Raw genomic sequence first — 20,182 nt, forward strand, 5'->3', positions numbered from 1 at the left:
ACACATACCCAGACCTGAGCATTCTAAAGTCCCTTAAATAAATACATTTTAAAGGTTATCTCGACATGAGTATATAGTGCACATATCCTCTCTTGTGCTTCAGATCATCCCTGTATTATTCACAATACCTAACAGAGTAATGTAATAGAAATAGATCTTATACTGTATATCGAGGAACAAGGAGAAAGGTGTACATGGTCATTACAGGTACAATCTTTAAAGTACTTTCACTGCATGGCTGGCTGGATCTGTAGCTGTGGTCTGTGTCTTTAGAAGACTGTACTAGTGTCTCATGGCTTTTCTAGAATGACCTGTGGATAGTTTGACTTGTGAACTTAAGGAAGGCGGTTCTGAATCTGGGAGAAGACTGAGAGAGGTCATGTTTATTCAAAGGTCTTTAAATACAGCAGAAAGAAAAAAAATTCTGTTTCCTTTCCCCATCTATGCCAGGAGTTATAGATTATACGCAGACACACACACACACACACACACACACACACACACACACACACACACACACACAGAGCCTTATTTTAATATGTCTTAAACAGCTCAATGGTTGGGCCACCTCCAAACCTCCATGTGGCTAGCACACTCCCCTCTGATATTCCTGAGTTATTACTTACTAAAACCTATATTCCATCATGGCTGCTCTGGACCCAGACCTGCAGCCCTCTTGGGCTGAGTTCCCTAGCATCTACATGACGGCTTTGTTCTCAAGTATGGCTTCTACTCTTTTCCTGGCATAGCGGCTCTCCTCTCTCTTCCTGCTCCCTTGCCCATTTTTTAAAAGATTTATTTATTTATTATATATAAGTACACTGTAGCTGTCTTCAGACACACCAGAAGAGGGCATCACATTTTATTACAGATGGTTGTGAGCTACCATGTGTTCGCTGAGATTTGAACTCAGGAGCTCTGGAAGAGCAGTCAGTTCTCTTAACCACTGAGCCATCTCTCCAGCCCATCCTAGTCCTGCCTCTGTCTCCCTGTCCATTGGCCATTGTCAACTTTATTTACCAATCAAAAACGAAGTAGGGGCAGGGTCCCTTGGTGTCTTACATGCGGAGGTGCAGATTCTCGTGCAGTTTTGGGACCAAATTAATATAATACATGCAGCATTAGACCAAATCCACAACAGAAACAGAGCTGATAAGATAAAAATAGCCTTTCTAGAGTCACTGTTGAGAAAATGGGACATAACTGGGCAAGTGTACAAACAAAAATTTAAAGCTGATTTCATATAAATGATGTTAGGGAGTACTGTGTTTTCTCAAACCAATTTATTTTAGATACCTTGGTTGTGGTAAGTTCACTTTTGAGAGAGTAGATAATCTCTCTCTCTCTCTCTCTCTCTCTCTCTCTCTCTCTCTCTCTGTGTGTGTGTGTTTGTGTGTGTGTGTGTGTGTGTGTGTGTGTGTATGAAAAGCGAGTAAAAATGGGAGGTGTTTGGGGAAAGAATGATTGTATTGGCATGAAGTGAGGAATAAATACAGACAAGTCAAGAGTGGTAGAGATCAGCTAAGCTTTGCAAAGCATAATGAATAGTTTAGCTCAGTCTTTTGGTTGGGGAGGGAGCAGTACTTTTAGGATTTAGTTTTGGAAATTATTGGAGAGCCAGGTAGTTAGGCCATAGAGAAGGTATTTGAGGACTCTCAGCCTTCCATCTTTTTTCCATCTCATTTTTTGCAAAAAAATTGATTTTCTAAAAAGTTATTTATGTATTCACTTCACAACCAATATCAGGCCTTCCCCTCCTCCTGGTACCCCTCATGAAATCCTTCTCCCATTACATCTTCCCCTTCTCTTTTGAGGAGGAGAAGCCCGCTTCTGGGTCTCTCTCTCTCTTCCTCCCTCCCTCTCTCTCTCTCTTTCTCTCTTTCTCTCTCTTTCTTTCACACACACACACACACACAAACACAAACACACACAAACACACACACTAACACACACAAACACACACACAAACACACACACAAACACACACACAAACACACACACAAACACACACACAAACACACACACAAACACACACACAAACACAAACACACACAGACACACACACAGACACACACACACTAACACACTAACACACACAAACACACACACAAACACACACACAAACACACTAACACACACAAACACACACACAAACACACACACAAACACACACACACAAACACACACACATTAACACGCACAAACACGCACACAAACACACACACAAACACACACACAAACACACACACAAACACACACACAAACACACACACTAACACACACAAACACACACACACTAACACACACACAAACACACACACTAACACACACACAAACACACACACAAACACACACACACTAACACACACACACACACACACATCCTGCACATCAAGTTGCTACAGGCAAAGAGGTCCATTTAGTGGCATGGGATCTGTAGGCAGGCTCAGGCTCAGGGACAGTTCCTGCTCCAGTAGCTGGGGAAAGCACATTAAGACCAAGCTGTTGATCTGTTACATATGCTCAGGGGTCCTAGCTCCAGCCCTGTTCACTCTTTGGTTGGTGATTCAGTCTCTAGAACCCACAAGGGTCCAGGTTAGTTGACTCTGTTGGTCTTCCTATAGAGTCCCTGTCCTCTTTGGGTTCCTCAGTCTTCCAACTCTTCCATAAGACTCCCTGAGCTTCATCTAATGTTTGGGTGTGAGCCCCTGCATTTTTTTCCATGGGTTGCTGGGTGAAACCTCTCAGAGGACAGTTATGCTAAGTTCCTGCCTGTATGCAAGCATAGCAGAGGATCATTAATAGTGTCAGGGATTTCTTCTTGCCTGTGGAGTCTCAATTTGTGGTAGTCATTGGTTGGCCATTCTCTCAGTCTCTGCTCTGTCTTTGTATTTGCACATCTTGTAGACAAGACACATTTTGGGTTGAAGGTTATATGGGTGGGTTGCTGTCCTTATCCCTTCACTGGGAATCCTGCCTGGCTACAGGAAATAGTCACTTCAGAATCCATATGCCCTACTGCTAGGAATTTCAGCCAGAGTGGCCCTCATAGACCTTCTGGGCCTCCTCCCCCCATCCCCAGGTCTCTGACACATCCTAAGGACTGCCTACTCCCCACCACCAATCTTTCTTCTCTCTCCCTTGTTTTCCCAAATATGATCCTCCAACTGTTCCCCTCTCTAGTCCCTCTTCCATCCAATTCCCTCCTCTCATCAACCTCTGATATCTTCTTTGATTCCCCTTCTGAGAGAGATTCAAGCATCTTCCCTTGGGCCCTCCTTGTTAGTTGGCTTCTTCAGGTCTGTTGGTTATAGCACGGTTATCCTGTACTTTATAGCTAATATCGACTTATAAATGTGTATATACCATACATGTCCTTTTGGGTCTGGGTTACTATGTAGCCCAAGTTGGCCTTCAACTGATGAGAATCCCCCTGCCTCACTCTCTTAAGTTCTGTGGTTACAGCTATGCATCCGGTGCTTAGCTCATCTGTTTTAGTTAACAGAGATATTGCTGCTCCCCAAAGCAGACATCCTGCCCGTTATTTAGTTGAAATCTGTCACCTGTACAGTCATGTGGGCATATAGAAACTCCTAATCCCTCTTCTAAAGTGATAGCTCTTTAAATATGGAAGCAGCTGTCTTCTCCCAGGCCCCCAGAGTGAGGAGAACGTGATGACTGTGCTGTTTGTAGGGCTGTCAGTTATTGTTATGATTCAGGACTCTGAGCGGCAGCTGAAATGTTCTCTAGGCTGTGGGGCCTGACCAGACTCTACATTCCTGCAAGTTGTTGTGGTGTTATGCACTGCGGGTCGACTGTAGGACAAATGCCTATGGATTTGATTTTATGCAGCTCGACAACTTTCCTTCCCTCCTTTTGTCTATCTCTATTTGTCTCCCTCTCCCTCGCCTCTCTCTTTCTTCCCTCTTTTCTTTTGTAATAGTATTTGAAGTGAATTTTGGCTAAGTTATCCAGGCTTTGTAGTCAGCTCTACCTTTGAATTCAGACTTTCCGTTTTCTCAGTTTGTGGGGAGTGGTCAGAGTTCCTACCCTCTCTAGTTACCCAATCTATTTTCTGTGAGGGAGGAAGAACACTTTTTGTATTGGATCGATATTTAATTAAAAAGACATTTGTAAAGAGGGAGGTTTATAAGGAACAGGCATACAAAATCATGGAGGCAGCCGGCCAGCAGGAGACTCAGGAGACAAGAACAGTGTAGTTTTCATTTGACTCTGAAGGGAGCTGACGGTATCAATTCCAGATTGAAACCCAGCAAGCTCAAGGCAAGAAAAACTGCTGTCCCAGAGGGTCTAGGGAGCTGGCAGAAGTTCTCTCCTAGTTTGTCTTTGGCTCTATTCAGTTGATTACAGAGCCCTACACTCAGAAGACAGAACAATCTGCATTACTGTCTCATCAAGAAGAAACATTTCCACAGACACATACAGATTAGTGATTGCTCAAGTGTGTAGGCAGTCATAGCTCAGTCACAGTTAATGACATAAAAGATGGTGGACATAAGGCAATTACTACTCAGTTCTGCACAGTGCTTTTCTAAGAAGTAAGACATTCCAGGAAGAACTAAGACCAGGAAGAGAATACTGGGGAGTGCCGTGCTAGACCATCCATCAAGGAGGCTGTGGTGACTGATTTAATTATCTACCTGATTGAATTGGGAAGCACTCAAGAAGCTTTATAAAGCACGCTAATGCCTGTGTCCATGATACTGATTTTAGAGGCAGTTAGACAAGGAGAGGGATCTGACTGAATCCATAGGTAAATTCCTTGATGGATTCACAATATGATGGTGTGGTAGGGAGGAAATAAAAGGCAGAAAGCAGAGCCAGGGTTTCCTTGCAGGATGTGGGTCAGTGGGTCAGTCTAGTTCTGAGTTGTATCAGGTGCTGACTCTTCCCTGGCCTCTGAAATGAGCATGCCTGCCCGGCCTCATCCTTCCTACACAGCTCAGACCTGTAAAACCAGTTGGTTCTGGCCAGTGACTTACCACAGCGACAGAAGCAAACCAGACTGTGTGTTAACTAGATTTTATTAGGGATAAAATTTGCAGATCGATTTCAGAACAATTGATATCATTACTGTTGAGTCACCGACCTTGTGTACACAATAGCTTTCCTTCACTGTTTTCCAGCTTTAACAAGTGTCTCCATGCATAGTTTGGTAAATATGTGCTGAGGAATTTTTCATCTTGAGGGCAATCGTAAGTGTCCACACTTACTTCTATTAATTTCTGCCATTATGTTTCATGATGATCTTATTTTGGCCATTAAAATAATTAAGTTTTTATTTGTTCAGTCATTGGCCATTATTTCTTGTCTTTTTGAGCATCTGCCCATGGTTCTTTACTCTTGAAGGTCATGCCTCCCAGTTTTCCCTGCTGTGATGTTTCTCCCCATTTGTAATTTATCACTCTTCTTATCATTCGGTTTGTTTGTTTGTGGCAGTCTCTCCAAATAGCCCTAAATCCCAGGGGTCCTCTCACCTCAGACTTTCCAGTAATATGGGTTAGGGATCTTTAGCGTGGATTTTAATTTTTCCTTAAAGTGTTTTGTTAATGTGAACAACTTTTCAAATTTTAGTGTCGTTAAAGTTATCAATATTTGAACTTAAACTCAATTTTATATTATGCAATGACCTAGTTATAAATTATTTAATTTATGAGTGAGCTTAATAATGAGGATATTTTTATTGGAAATCATTCAAAAATAGTAAACACAAACTTCTTCACTCTTCTGAATAAGCAGAAGGGATTTCTACTCTGTGGTCTTTTCTAAGCCTGGGAAGATAGCAGCTCAGTGGGAGAGTGCTTGCCTCAGACAAGTGTGGCCCTGGGCTCAGTGCCTAGCAATGCAAAAGCAGGAAGCAAACAAAACAAAACAAAACAAGAAAACCCAAACAAACAAAAAACAAAACAACAACAACAACCAAACAAACAAACAAACAAAAACCCCAAAAACAAAAACCAAGAAAGTGGAAGCAAAAGGAAAATTCTAAAAAAAAAATTGTACATTTTCCCAATTATTTAATATTTGTAGATGTTTGTGAAAGAAACAAAGCAACACCATTTGTGAGTAGGCATTCCTCATCTAAAAACTAATAAGACTGGGTTCTTGAAGCATAATAAGATAACCATTTTTCCAGATTATGTTCAAAACCTAAGAAATTTCTCTTCCATAAACTGTGGCACTATCTGCTTTAGACTTAAGTTACAATAGGGCTGCGTCTCAAATGCAAAGCTGGTATCTTCTATTAAATAAGGGGAATTTAGGGCCAAGAATGTAAATAACACTTCTGGATTGAGTTTTACTATTGAGCTTCCATAATGGAGACTGGAGTAGTCCATTGGCAAATACATTTTCCCTCATCTGGTAAAAAGATCTGGGTCTTCTATGCATATTCATGTCTGGAAAAGAAAATCAAGCTCCTTTAAGCAAATGTGGTATGATGGATGCAAAGGCAAATTTGTCAAACTGCCTGTCTCGTTTGCCAGCCACACTAGTTCAGCCATCTTTCCTTAAATGATAAAAGCATTTTGTTTTTTCAGTTTTTCAAAATTTCATACTCATCTAGGATGGCTCATAGCCATAGCCACCTACCCCTGCCTCCAGCTTTCACCCTTCCTGATACATCTCTGTCCCCAATTCATTTATTTTTTATAACCCATTGAACCAATTACGGATGCCCACAAGCACATGGGTGTAGCATCACCCACTAGGGTATGGACGACCTACCAAAGGCCACCCATTCAAAGAAAAGTGGCTCCGCCTTCCTCAGGAGCTGGAGACTGACTGCCTGCGATGGGTGTCAGGAACCCCTCCGCACTCCGTGTGGGAACTTTGACATGTTTGATTTTGTGCAGGCAGCCAAAACTGCTCTTAGTTTGTGTGTGTAACTGCTGCGCCATTTCCAGACGACAGCATTTCATAGTGTACGCACCCATCTTTTGGATCTTACATTCTCCTGCCCTCTCTTCCATGATCTTCCATGAGCCTTGGAGAGGGAGGTTAATAGAATTATTCTCTCTGTGGTGAGTTCTTACAGTTCTCAGCAGTTTGAACAGTTAGGAGTTTCTGCATTAGCTACTCCCGCCACCATAAGTAGCTTCTCTGACCTGAGAGCTGCACAAATCTATCAGCATAAACACGAATATTTCCAAGACAGTTGGACAACATTTAGCAAGGCAACACCGACAGATTCATTCTATCGGCTAATGACTTCCTTTACCATGGGTTTTAATGATACTTACAGTACTAGGTCTGAATTACTTCCTGTGCAGTAGACCTTGAATTCAATCTATACAGCAGTTGGGATACCCACCCGGTAGTCTTGCCACTCTTTATACCAGTGAGCATGTCCTGCTTGATGACTCAGTTCTTTGATAGTGATTTTCAGCATATTGCTTTTCAGTATACAAATTATATTTTAAATATTCTTATGTTATCATTTTAATGTTAAGACATTAAACCAAGTAGGGATTTATCTGGTCTTGAAAAGAAGTAAAAGCATGTGTGTATACACACACACACACACACACACACACACACACACACACACACACGTGTTGTGCACAGACGTTTTATGAAGACAGGTTCCATATCCCTTTCCCCAGCATCCCCACAGTGGGTAGGCACCATCCATGATGGTGCGATCCTGGGTGTGCCATGCCAACAGCTTGCTGTCCTTTATGGATTATTATGTGAAATACTCACTGAACTATTGAAAACACCAGTTTCTTAGCTGACCTCTAGGGGCAAATCTATTGTCACATAGAAACAATATATGAAAAGCAGCAGCACATGAAATAGACTTGGGCGAGCCCTGAGCCTTCCTCGATTTTCTTTTTTCCAGATAAACATCTTACTTAAAGCCTCTGTACCATTTTTAGCTTAACTACCTAGCCTAGGCTTATCTGACTGGGCTTACCAAGGCAGCAGGGTAGCCTTCGCACTTTCTAGCCATCAGCCCATCCCAGGAAGAGGACCCTCATTGACACTGTTGAGACCTTTCCTGGAAAGAATTTCCTGCAGGCTGAAGCGCAAGGCTGGAAGATTTTGTACAGACACCACTTTCTAAAGCATATGGCAGGGTGAGTTGCCAGGTTGGCCTCAACCTGACAACACTTTGCTAACTGTTTCCAGAACCATCAATTCTGCTGCCAACCATTACTACAAGTTTTTCCTTGGAAGAATGCATTTAAGGGAAGAGTTATAAAAAAGAAAGATGGCAGCTTTGATGGAACTTTATTGTGTTCTTAGCACTAAGTTATCTGAACGACACTGAAACTCACTCCCACTGTTAAAAGTTCTGACAGTAACACATATGATTTTGTGGTTTGCCCTTTGCAGAAATAAAATTCTTCTGCGAGACTCCAGCCATCGCTGACATTGTCATCCTGGTGGATGGATCATGGAGTATTGGGAGATTCAACTTCAGGCTGGTGCGCAATTTCTTGGAAAACCTGGTCACAGCGTTCAACGTGGGCTCAGAAAAGACAAGAATTGGTAAAACTTTGGCCCATAAAAGCTAGTTGCTATTGAAATTTTCTGGGATGATTCTTAATAAATTCAGAAACCCTTTACAAATCTTCCTTCAAAGCTACAGGGTCAGCTACACTGGTGTTCCTGAAAGCAGATGTTCAGATCAGTAAATATCTATTCTTAACAATTTTTTATTATCCCCATTAAATTTTCCAATTGATGCCATCATTCATTTGACTATTGAATATGTTAACTCTTTGGAAACTCTTTCTTCTCTTTACTATTGATAATAATAAATAAAGCTTTAGAACAAGTTGTCATAAGAATTTATCACACTGCCATCTATATTTAAAAGAAATACCCAAATCCAGGGAAATGTTGAATTGAAAAGCTGGAAATAATATTTTGGCAACGTATCTTTGTCAAGGTAATTCTAGTTAAGATAAAAAGAGGAAAAGCTTCTGTAAATCTTTGTGTCATATTCTGAGCAACACGGTAATATATTTTCTATAAAAGTTTTATAGTTATAATTTTTAAGGAGTCACTAAGGACTATCATTCCTTTGAGAAGACAACAAATAAATTTAGAATTTTATCTGCACATGACCAACCTTTTTTCTTTTAAATGCCAAATACCTTATTATTTGTTAGCTTTTAAATAACTAGAAAATACGTAAACCCCTCATGCACTTCCAGATACATCCAACTAGAGTTCTTTAGCTGATGCCAGGACTTCTCTTTGAAAGCAACAGCCAGGAAAAGGAAAAAAATGTTAGACCGAGGAGGCCCTTACTCAGCTTGCCTTCTTGAGCAGTCATGAGATCCTGAGTAGCATATAACTTATCAGAGTGCTTTCTCTTCCTTCTTTTCCAGGCTTGGCACAGTACAGTGGGGACCCTAGAATAGAGTGGCACCTGAATGCCTTTAACACGAAAGATGAAGTGATTGACGCTGTCCGAAGCCTTCCATACAAAGGAGGAAATACCCTAACAGGTATGTTTTCTTCAGCGCACATCCTTATCTCGCCAAAGAGCAATTGTATTCTCTTTTTTTTCTACTTTTAAAGAGATGACATAGTATTTTCTTTCTCCTTCCTCTCTCTCTCTCTCTCTCTCTCTCTCTCTCTCTCTCTCTCTCCCCCATCCCCCACCGTGTAACATAAAAAAAAAAACTTAGATGGTCATTTTATCAAACGGCAGTAAGATCCAATCCAATCCAACCCAACCCAACCCAACCCAACCCAACCCAACCCAACCCAATCCAATCCAATCCAATCCAACCTAATCCAATCCAATCGAAAGGCATGGGGTTGGGGATTTAGCTCAGTGGTAGAGCGCTTACCTAGCAAGCACAAGGCCCTGGGTTCGGTCCCCAGCTCTGAAAAAAAAAGAAAAAAAGAAAGGCATACTGACTTTATACTTTGATTCTGAGGAGTGATGATAGAAAAACATTAAAACTCACTGTTTTCCACCATTAGCTACATTTTCTATACAAGCAGTCAACTATGTTCAGTATGAATGCTGCAATTCATAGTACACAATAGTCTTGAGTCTGAACCCGGGGGTTGCAGGCAGTGCTCATTGGCCTTGTGTGGCTTGATGGTGCACACAGTACTGTGCACGTGCTACGTGTCCAGAAGTAAGGTTGCTATGATGTGCTGGGTGACGTAATGTGGGCGAGTGCAACCAGAAAGACCTCAGATGCATGGCAGATTATTTATGCACCTTTCTCCCGGGAGCGGGCATCATCCCATTCAATGTCGTCTCATTTTTAATTAATGACTTTTCATTACCCTTACTTGAAGCCTTGGTGACTAATTATCATGGAAATATTTTAAGACTTTTGATCCACTAGTATTTTTGATACCTGATTACTATAGCAGTATTTACATTAAAGTTATCTGTGTCATGAATGTAAGTGGTTTGTGTTAATGTGGCTGATTTTCTATTGTTTTATTTTTTAGTGCACTAATTAGTTTAATGAACAAAGTAGACCAATATGCAATAGCAGCAGAGCAATGCAAGGAGAAAGATGGAAATACAATTAAAAGATCCAAAGGAAATACTAGCTGTAGGAGGGAACAAACCCCAGTAAACACCCACTATAAAACAAATGAGGAGCATATTTGGTGGATTGGCTGGGACTCATGGAGAATCTCTAAGCTTGATGAGTTCCAAACAGAAATCGGGGGTGGGGTGGGGTGGGGGGGCACCAACACCAGAAATCCAAGGACTGTCGAATAGCTAGACAGACACATGTGGTAATAAGAGAGATAACTAGAAGAGAAGGGAGAGGGAGACAGAGGAAGACATAATACTTGAAATGATAATGGCTGAGAATTTCCCCCAAATTAGTGTCAGGCACCAAACTCTGTATTTCTCCTCCTCCTCCTCCTCTTCCTCCTCCTCCTCCCCATTCTCCTCCTCCTCCTTTTTCTCTTTCTCATTCTCTTCTCCCTCTCCTCCTCTTCCCCCTCCTCCTTCTCTCTCCTGTGCCCACCTCTTCCTCTCTCATCCTCCTTACCCTTCTCCTCCTCTTCCTCCTTCTCCCCTACCTTCCTTTCTATGTTGGGGATTGAACCCAAAGCCTCTCAAGCTAGATAAGGGTTCTTCCAAGGAACCATGTCTCCAGCATTATTTGAACAGTTTTTAGCCTTAGGACAGCTGTTGCCTTTCATGGCTTGGAGGCTCAGTTTTAGCCATGAAGATCTGTTTATGGACTTCTAAATAAAATGTTGGCCTCTTGATAATTAATTGCCTTGCCAATCTGAAGCATACTTTAGTGAAATTGTTAACAGCTATGGAAAGTTATTAAACACAGAACCAATATTGCATGGTTTTACATTTCTTCCCTGGTGAAAACTGTATCAAAACGCAGTAGCTTGACTTTGGAACTCAGTCAGGTCTGCAGACCAGTGGTTAGCTCCATGAGGCCTGAGTGAAGCTCTAGAGTCAATCCTTAGTCTTGGCCTCATAATGAAGCAAGTGAACAAATACGATCAATGAGAGAGAAAGACGGGGAGTCTCATCATCTAACCTAATGCTTGACACTCAACAAGGGTACAGTAAACGTTTGGACAGCAATTTGGTGCTCTAAAGGATTTCTTGAAATAAAGATGCCTGTTGTTTTGTATATTTTAAAAGGAGAAAAAGAGAAAAATAAAGAAATAAAAGATTTCTTAAATAGTTTTGTTAGAGGCAAAAATGTTTATTAAAGATTCATCCAAGAGAAATATAGCTATGATTAAGATGAATGCAATGTGTTATTCTGCAGTAACTCTGCTGTTATTGCATGTTTTGCCTCCCCTGAGGAGAAGTCCAAGGAAAACTCTGTGTTGTAGGCCCCGATGCAATAGCAGGTTCTTTTTTATTACCTTTATTCTAGTGGATTTGGCTTTTTCATCAGGTTGTTGTGAAAATGAAAGCTCACATCTCATAAAAACCCTTTTAGCTCTACTCATCATGGGGATACACTGATACCCTTTCCAAACTAGAAGACTTTAATTAGGGCTGTTTCGTTTGTGTTTATTTCTCCCAGGTCTTGCTTTGAACTTTATTTTTGAGAATAGCTTTAAGCCAGAAGCAGGATCGAGGAGTGGCGTTTCCAAGATTGGCATTTTAATCACAGATGGAAAGTCCCAGGATGATATTATCCCACCTTCTAGAAACCTCCGTGAGGCTGGTGTAGAGTTGTTTGCAATAGGTATGTATACATCTGTTAGATTTCATTGTACAATTTTACTTGTTTACTGTCTATTATTTAGTGTGCATGAATGGAAGTGTGTGTGTGTGTGTGTGCGTGTGTGTGTGTGTGTGTGTATGTATGTATGTGTGTGTTTAGATCATAACTTGTGTGGGGGGTCACTACTCTGCTTCCACCATGTAAGTCCCGAGAAAGTAAACACTTTTAATAGCAGCACTAAGGAGGCGGAGGCAAGTGGGTCTCTGAGTTCGAGACCAGCTTCGCCTACAGAATGAGTTCCAGGATGGCCAGGGCTACACAGAAAAGCCTTGTTTCAAGGAAAAACCAGAATGAAAGAATATGAGGCTGGAGCTCACTGGGCTGGGTGGGAAGTATGTCTCCCCTCCAAAGCCATCTAATCAATCCTGGTTGGTTTTAAGACAGGTTCCTGTCTCCGTTTGAGTGCTGGAATCACAGATGTAAATATAATTGGCTGTAATATGTTGCTATGTGTCTCTCACGGCCCATTGTGGACATAGGCACATGCCACTTAATGTAATGCACGTTGCTCTGAGAGTCAGAGACCTGAGTACTTTCTATATCTGAGTTGCCATCTGAGTCCAGCTTATTTAGTCTTGTGATTAAATAAGAGTGATTCTGTCACGTAGGACACAGTGTCTGGATCCCTAAGACAAATACTGAGCACACGACTTTTGAAAATGCATGTAGTGACATGCTAAAGTTAGTCACATTTGTTTTCATTTAATTTGTCATGACTTGCTTCTCAGAGTCAGTTCATAGCGGTGTCTTTGCTAGTTGTACAAGAATATCCAAGGAATTAGGAGTCCCACAGCTTTTAAAGATGTGCAGTGTTACTGACTTGAATCAAACACTCTGAAAGCTATCAGTTCATGAAAAAGGATATATACAACAGATCCAGAATAACAAAATAGTTACATGATAAGCTTTGCCTTCGATTAAAATGTTTACAGTTTCTCTGGCAAGAGGAAGGTCTTCCGCTTAGTAGAGACCAATAAACTTTGGAAGGAAAAAAAAAAAACCCTGATTCCCAAGGACAGTGAAACATTAATCAAAATGATATAGCAAATCTCTCACCAGGGCTCTGAACACACTTGAAGTCCCTTGTTCAGAATGGCCCACTTAGCTATATTTTACACAGTTAATTATTCTGTTGTCAATCTTTAGTCTTCTTATTAAGATCATGCTTCAGTCTTTTCATGAGCTTTCTGTAAGACAGCTCTCCATGACCAGAGAATACTTTCAGGTTCTGTAGAGGTCAGAAAAGGTAATGGTGGGTGCGGTACTGAAATTGACTCCAGGCTTTGAACCCTACTGTCTCAGGGCTTCTACTGCAGTGAAGAGACACCCTGAGCACAGCAACTCTTAATAGAGGAAAACATTTAATGGCAGCTGGCTTAGCATTCAGAAGTGTAGTCCATTATCATCATGGTGGGATGCATGGTGAGAAATATCCATGTACAGGCAGACATGGTACTGGAGAGGAAGCTGAAAGTTCTACATCTGGATTCCCAGGTGTCAGGAAGGAAGACTTGGGCTTCTGAAACCTCAAAGCCCACCTCCAGTGACACATTTCCTCCAACAGGACGATATCTACTCCAACAAGGCAACACCTTCTAAGTGTGCCACTCCCTATAGGCCTAAGGGGTCCATTTTATTCAAACCACCACACCTACTAAATTAGTGTAGCCAGGGAGAAGGTGTCTTGCAAGCCTTACTTTAAAAACTCCCGGATCTTCAAGACATAGCGATGTAGGCCTTTTATTGCAACACTTGGGAGGTAAAGGTGGGCGGAGCTCTGTAAGTTTGCTGTCAGTGTGGTCCGCACAGACAGTTCTGTGCCTGCCAGGGCTACTTGTGAGACTCTGTTCTTTGAAAACATTTTTCAGGGTTGAGAACCGCTGATAGATCCATTAGAGTATCTTCTCTATGTCTGTCTGATTCTTGGAGAAAGATCGTTTGGGCTGGAGAGATGGCTCAGCAGTTAAAAGCACTGACTGCTCTTCCAGAGGTCCTGAGTTCAAATCCCAGCAACCACATGGTGACTCACAACCATCTGTAATGAGATCTCTTGCCCTAGTCTGGTATTTCTAAAGACACCTACAGTGTATTTATATATACTATATAAATAAATCTTAAACAACAACAAAAAAAGACAACAAGGATTAAAAAAGATTCCTTGTTTGTCCACTTAATTTTATTCTTACTTTATATGTTAGAGTAGGTTTCTGATTAGTCACTTGTTGAGGACTTATTTGCTTCTGTTTCTTATAAGGGAAAGCATGTAGCAGGGGCTGGATTACAGGTTCATTGTCATCGTGGTGGGGAGCCTGGCAGCATTCAGGCGGACATGGTGCTGGAGAAGGAACCCAGACCTCTACTCTGGATCAGCAGGCAGCAGAGACAGAACGTTTGTTTTGTTTTGTTTTTTGAGCTAGGTTTTCTCTGTTCAATTCTTGAATTCACTCTGTAGAGCAGGGCAGCTTCGAGTGCAGAGATCCACCTGCCTTCGCCTCTAGAGTGCCAGGATTAAGGCGTGCGCCACCACCGCAGGCATAGAACTTCTTTCTTATTAGTGTCTGACATGCCTGGCAAAAGCAGCAGGAACTGTTAACACCATGTTCTTCCGTTCTTCTCCAACTCCCTGCAGCCTCTCTAAACAGAAAGTCACTAGACAGTTAGATTGTACCTTCACTGCTTGACAATACCCCACCCAGTCCTCGACCCTCTCCAAGAGCTCTGTAAATGACCCTGGTCAGAAACAATTTCAGAAATAGCACTATTAGCCTTAGCACTGAAAATAAAAATGTGCACAAAATGTGCATCTAAGAATATTATCTTTCTTCAAGTAAGCAGGGGATATTGTCTTGAACTATATTATATAACTGTAATTGCTCTGTTTTCCCATTCATGGAAGAGAGAATAGAAGAGGCCCAAGGGAAAAATGTAAAATGAATAATATTCAAACTTTCCTTGACTAGTTTTAAATCCATCTTGTTTTGTGGAAGGTGAGGGGAGTACTGTATCCCAGTGGTATGTAGGAACCATCTCGTCCCAGTTTTCAAGAGCTATGCACGTTGCACCCCTCATCTGCAAATCTTTTGACCTTGCATACATGCTTGATATTAGTCATAGGTATCTATATGATAGAAAATGGAAAACACTGGAAATCTGCACAGGAACGTGACTGCTAAGTATTTTGCAACATCTTGGAGTAACATAGAAGGGCAATAAACCATGTGGGCCTTTTAGTCCTGGGAATTGCTTCAGTTGCTTGTACTAGGCATTAACATTTATTACTCTGAAGCTGAACAGTGCATCTTTCAGAGCTGCCAACAAGAGGAAAAAAATGCCTAGAAACCACGCAGACTCGCTGCTCAGTTTGTGGGTTATAGAATGCCTTATTCAAGAATTACTAACTCCACTGCGTGCCAGGCATTGTGGTGCATTCTGGGGCGCAAGGATGACTGGAGCCAAACTCCTGACTGCACACATTCCTTCCAAGTCATCGCCACCATTTCCTTTATTTTCCATGCAGTTACAGCAGTCAAACTATTTTATTCATAAAGATGGGGAAGTCAAAAGATGGGAGGGAGAGAGGCAGAAGCTCTTCTAGCATCAAGCGCAGCATGAGAATGCGGTGTCTGCGGAGCTGCTCCAGTGTTACGTCGACTCGGTTGTGCATTGCACAAGTCCCATGGCCAAGAAACGTCGGATGCATATTTCTTTTCTTTTTTTCTTTTTTTTTTTTCCGGAGCTGAGGACCGAACCCAGGGACTTGAGCTTGCTAGGCAAGTGCTCTACCACTGAGCTAAATCCCCAACCCCAGATGCATATTTCTTTATGTCTTGCATCCAGCTTTTAAGAAGGCCTCTGCAGTAGGGTTAAGCCGACGGGGGGGGGGGGGTTATCTTGTGTGTTTATCCTGATCTTTATGCTCTTGTTCATAATCTTAGAAGAGTGTGTAAACAAAATTTAGTGAATTTATCCACATGTTTTTTGAAACTACCTGGAAGTAAGCAGTATTCCTTACCTTAAGCCTCTTAATGCACATAATTCGGTGGCTATTAAAGCTTTGTCACTTAATAGTTTGAGACTGAGAGATGTGTAATTGTCCCGGGCAGCCATATAAGAAGTCGTTTGTGCTCCCCCGGGCCATCTCTGTTCCATGCCTCTAAAGTGGCTCTTTTTAATACCCTCATATGATTGACACCATCTCTTTAACATGCGTGTAAAGTGGCCCCCTTTTTTAATACCCTCATGTGATTGACATTACAGGGATTTGTAGAGAAATCCTCCTTGCTTGCTGACTCTTAGAGAAGAGAAATCTCCTGTCACACCCATGAAACATAACCACGTGCCTTTCCTCTTCTCTCTCCCATTTCCCCTGCTCTTTGTAACGCCCCTCTGAGAGGCAGCGTGGTGTAGTGCAGCAACAGCCTTTTCTAGTCTTGTAACCTTCAGAGAAGTTCACTAACTCTGTGCGTGTACAAAGCAGCGAGAGTTGTGTAAAGAAGCACCAGCAGTTGTGAGGGTTGAGTGAGTGCATTGTCAACAGTGAACAACACAGTGCTTGGGGTAGAGGAAACATACCCCAAGCCTCTGCATCCTCTGCATCCTCTGCATCCTCTGCATCCTCTGCAGCCTCTGCATCCACTGCATCCTCTGCAGCCTCTGCAGCCTCTGCAGCTCTGCAGCCACTGCCTTTTGTCCCACTCTTTTGTTCTATCTTTAAGACACTCAGCATTCTTCTCGTCCTGTCATGATGGAGTTCAGTAGCTACTATGGAAGCCACAGAACTTTATTTGATTCATCAGAAATTGCAGAGGTCACTGGGCAGTAAATCGTGTTTGAGTCCATTAAAAATATCTTCTCCTCCATTTCAGTATTGCATAAAATAGTTATATCTATAACATTTTCATCCTAGTAGTATTTCTCAATTATTTATTTTTTGAGGTCCAGCACCCTCCACTGTAGCTCAGGCTAGCCTGTAACTCCCACTATGTAGCCCAAGCTGGCCTTGAACTATGGCAGTCTGTGTAGTTCGTGACTGATGAGATTATAAACACTTTTCTGAATGTAAACTTATTTTGCAGAAGTTTAAATCTGAAGATTGCTAGTTTAGTTTTTCTTGATTCTATATCATTTGTGCGAGAAGAACTTATGCCAAAGTTAATTCTCCTGTTGGCGTGTGCTGTGAAAATCAGCACCTAACTACTTAGGAAGCATCCCACATGAAACATTCCCCTGCTGCTTTTCTTGTGTTTTTGAGATGGGACCTCACCATGTAGCACTGTGTGGTCTAGAATTCCCTGTGTAGACCAAGCTGGCCTCGCATTCACAGAGACCTTCCTGCCTTTGCCTCCCAAGTTGCTGGGATTAAAGGTGTGTGCCATGATACTGCTACATTTTTCCTTTTGCAATTAAAAAGTTATTCAATCGAATAAATACTGTACTTTCAATATATTCCACCAAACCCAACTACCTTGTTTCCCCCCACCTCTGTCTTCTTTTATGATTCTCCTTTTTTCCCCTTAGAAAGTTTGGTTTGTACTCTCATATATTTTCAAACAGGACTTCATATGTACCTCTGTACCTAAAATCTAGGACAATAAATGAGAAAAAAATACATTATTTGCCTTTTAGAGACTGGCTTAATTAATATGATTATCTTCATTTATATCCATTTTTCCTGTAAATGGCATAACTTCATTCCTCTCTGTGGCTGATAAATACTGTGTGTGTGTATACACCATATTTTCCTTATCCTGTTGAGTGTCATTGGCTGCATAAAGGATCCATCTCTCTGAGGAGAGGGTGCTTTCTCTGACTGGGCGAGCCCCCTACAATTGCAGCAGTATCACCGTCCTTCCTGTTATCCTCCATGGCAGGGGTTAAAAATGCCGACCTGAGCGAGCTGCAGGAGATAGCCTCTGAGCCAGACAGCACCCATGTGTACAATGTCGCTGAGTTCGACCTGATGCACACAGTGGTGGAGAGCCTGACCCGGACCGTATGCTCCAGAGTGGAAGAGCAGGACAAGGAGATTAAAGGTAAGAGAGGAGAGGAGAGACGCAAGGCATGTGGGCATCACAACCTGCACAGGTCTGGCACTGTCTACAACCACACACAAACGCACGCGCACTCGCGCACACACACATAGACACAGACACACACACACAGACACACACACACACACAGACACACACACAGACACACACACACAGACACACACACAGACACACACACACAGACACACACACAGACACACACACAGACACACACACAGACACACACACACAGACACACACACACAGACACACACACACAGACACACACACACACAGACACACACACACAGACACACACACACACACACACATACGTCTGTATCACTGTAGACACAGCACTGTGGACGCTGAACCATAAGGAGAGAAAACACGCCCACAGGGTTATCATGCTCATGGGCCTTTCACCATGCACATAAGTCAATTATGGAGGGCACAGGTCTACCATGGACTATAAAAATTCCTACTTTTTTCAAGTTGACTTTCTTAACACTCTGTTTTCTTTCCAGTGCCTCATGAAGGTAAGCAACACTTGGTTTGGCTGGCAGAGATTTTCTCTGAAGTGTTAGCATTTAGACCATTCCATTTTTTCAAGAGAAATGCTTGGTTGTGAGGTGATCGTGCCATCACATAAGTTGTTCACAAAGGGCTAGCACCGTCTTTTCCAGCTTTCACCTAATGGCATCACCTGGCAGAGCCACGCTAACTTCCGCAGGCTGTGAGCAACAATAGACTGAGAAGGAAAAACATCTCCATCACAGGCATGCTCCTGCTGCTCCACACTCCCATTTAACTGCTTCTTACTATCCTTTCACTAAATCCTGACAGCCAAGAGTAGTCTCCATGTATCTCTCTATATGTATATATTCATTTCGAAACAGTTATACAAATGGAACTACCCAGTGTTCAGCCTTTGAGAATTGAAATTTTTCATGCTGAATAATTCTTTGGAGATTTTTCCAAATTATATGTGTATCAATGGCTCTTTGTTTTCACTTGTATGGATGTCCCACCATTTATTCAAGTATTTGCATGTTCTAGATTCTTTCCAGAATCCAGGACACTGTGATAAATCTACTATGAATATTTATTTATTGATTTTTGTGTAAATAAGGTTTTAATTTCTTTGTTTAGTTTAATTTGACTTTTGTTAGAAACTTCTAGACTATTTCTAGACTCTAGAAATGCATGTTCCAAGTGGCAACATACGAGTGATCCAGTTTCTATTCATTGACGCCAATGTTCATGCTCGTTCTGGTTTTGTTTTAGTTTGAGCCATAAACCTTTGAGGTTTATGGTCTCAGTCCAGTGGTTGGCTCCATCCACCTCTGTATTTGATTTCTCATGCCAAGTTGCATGTTACTATTGAAATGGGATGCTGTTCCCTTATTTCCTCCTGTAGAAAGAGCATTTTGATTTTCAAGGAATTGGTGTATTTTATAAGTGTAGAATTTGTATAGCATTCTTTTGATGTCTGTAGAATCTAAAGCAGTGAATCTCAACCTGGGGTGAAATGCCCCTTTCACAGGGGTCTCCTAATACCATAACAAAACACAGATATTTATATTATTATACATGGCAGGAGCAAATTACAGTTATGAAATAGCAATAAAAATAATGTTATGGTTGTGGGGTCACCACAACGTGGGGAACTGTATTAAAGGGTTGCAGCATTAGGACGAGGATCACTCGTCTATAGTTAAGGTTTCAGCCTCCTTCCTGAGTGACATGCGTACAATTCCCTTACCTCCAGCCATTTTTCTTTACCATGACTATGTATCATAAGTAGTGTTATTATTTATTCCTCCACGTATTATAGAATGTTTGATAGTTATAAAGCTAGAAGTTTTATAATTCCTGTTTTAAACATCATAGAGTTCCCTGCACAGTGTCTCCTGTAGT

At 41.8% G+C, this 20,182-nt stretch overlaps 1 protein-coding gene across 3 annotated transcripts in view; it reads left to right on the forward strand.

Annotated features, from left to right (window-relative positions):
- Col14a1 (collagen type XIV alpha 1 chain) overlaps positions 1 to 20,182 on the forward strand; it is a 215,113-nt gene that overhangs the window by 48,268 nt on the left and 146,663 nt on the right. For all 3 annotated transcript variants that reach the window (XM_039079204.1, XM_039079205.1, NM_001130548.2), the window contains exons 6-9: positions 8,362 to 8,517; positions 9,366 to 9,485; positions 12,030 to 12,194; positions 18,104 to 18,265. In XM_039079204.1, coding sequence (XP_038935132.1) covers positions 8,362 to 8,517; positions 9,366 to 9,485; positions 12,030 to 12,194; positions 18,104 to 18,265 — 603 coding nt within the window. The remainder of the gene's footprint in view (positions 1 to 8,361; positions 8,518 to 9,365; positions 9,486 to 12,029; positions 12,195 to 18,103; positions 18,266 to 20,182) is intronic.

The sequence above is a fragment of the Rattus norvegicus genome, chromosome 7 (genome assembly GCF_036323735.1).
Source record: "Rattus norvegicus strain BN/NHsdMcwi chromosome 7, GRCr8, whole genome shotgun sequence".
Lineage (NCBI taxonomy): Eukaryota > Metazoa > Chordata > Mammalia > Rodentia > Muridae > Rattus > Rattus norvegicus.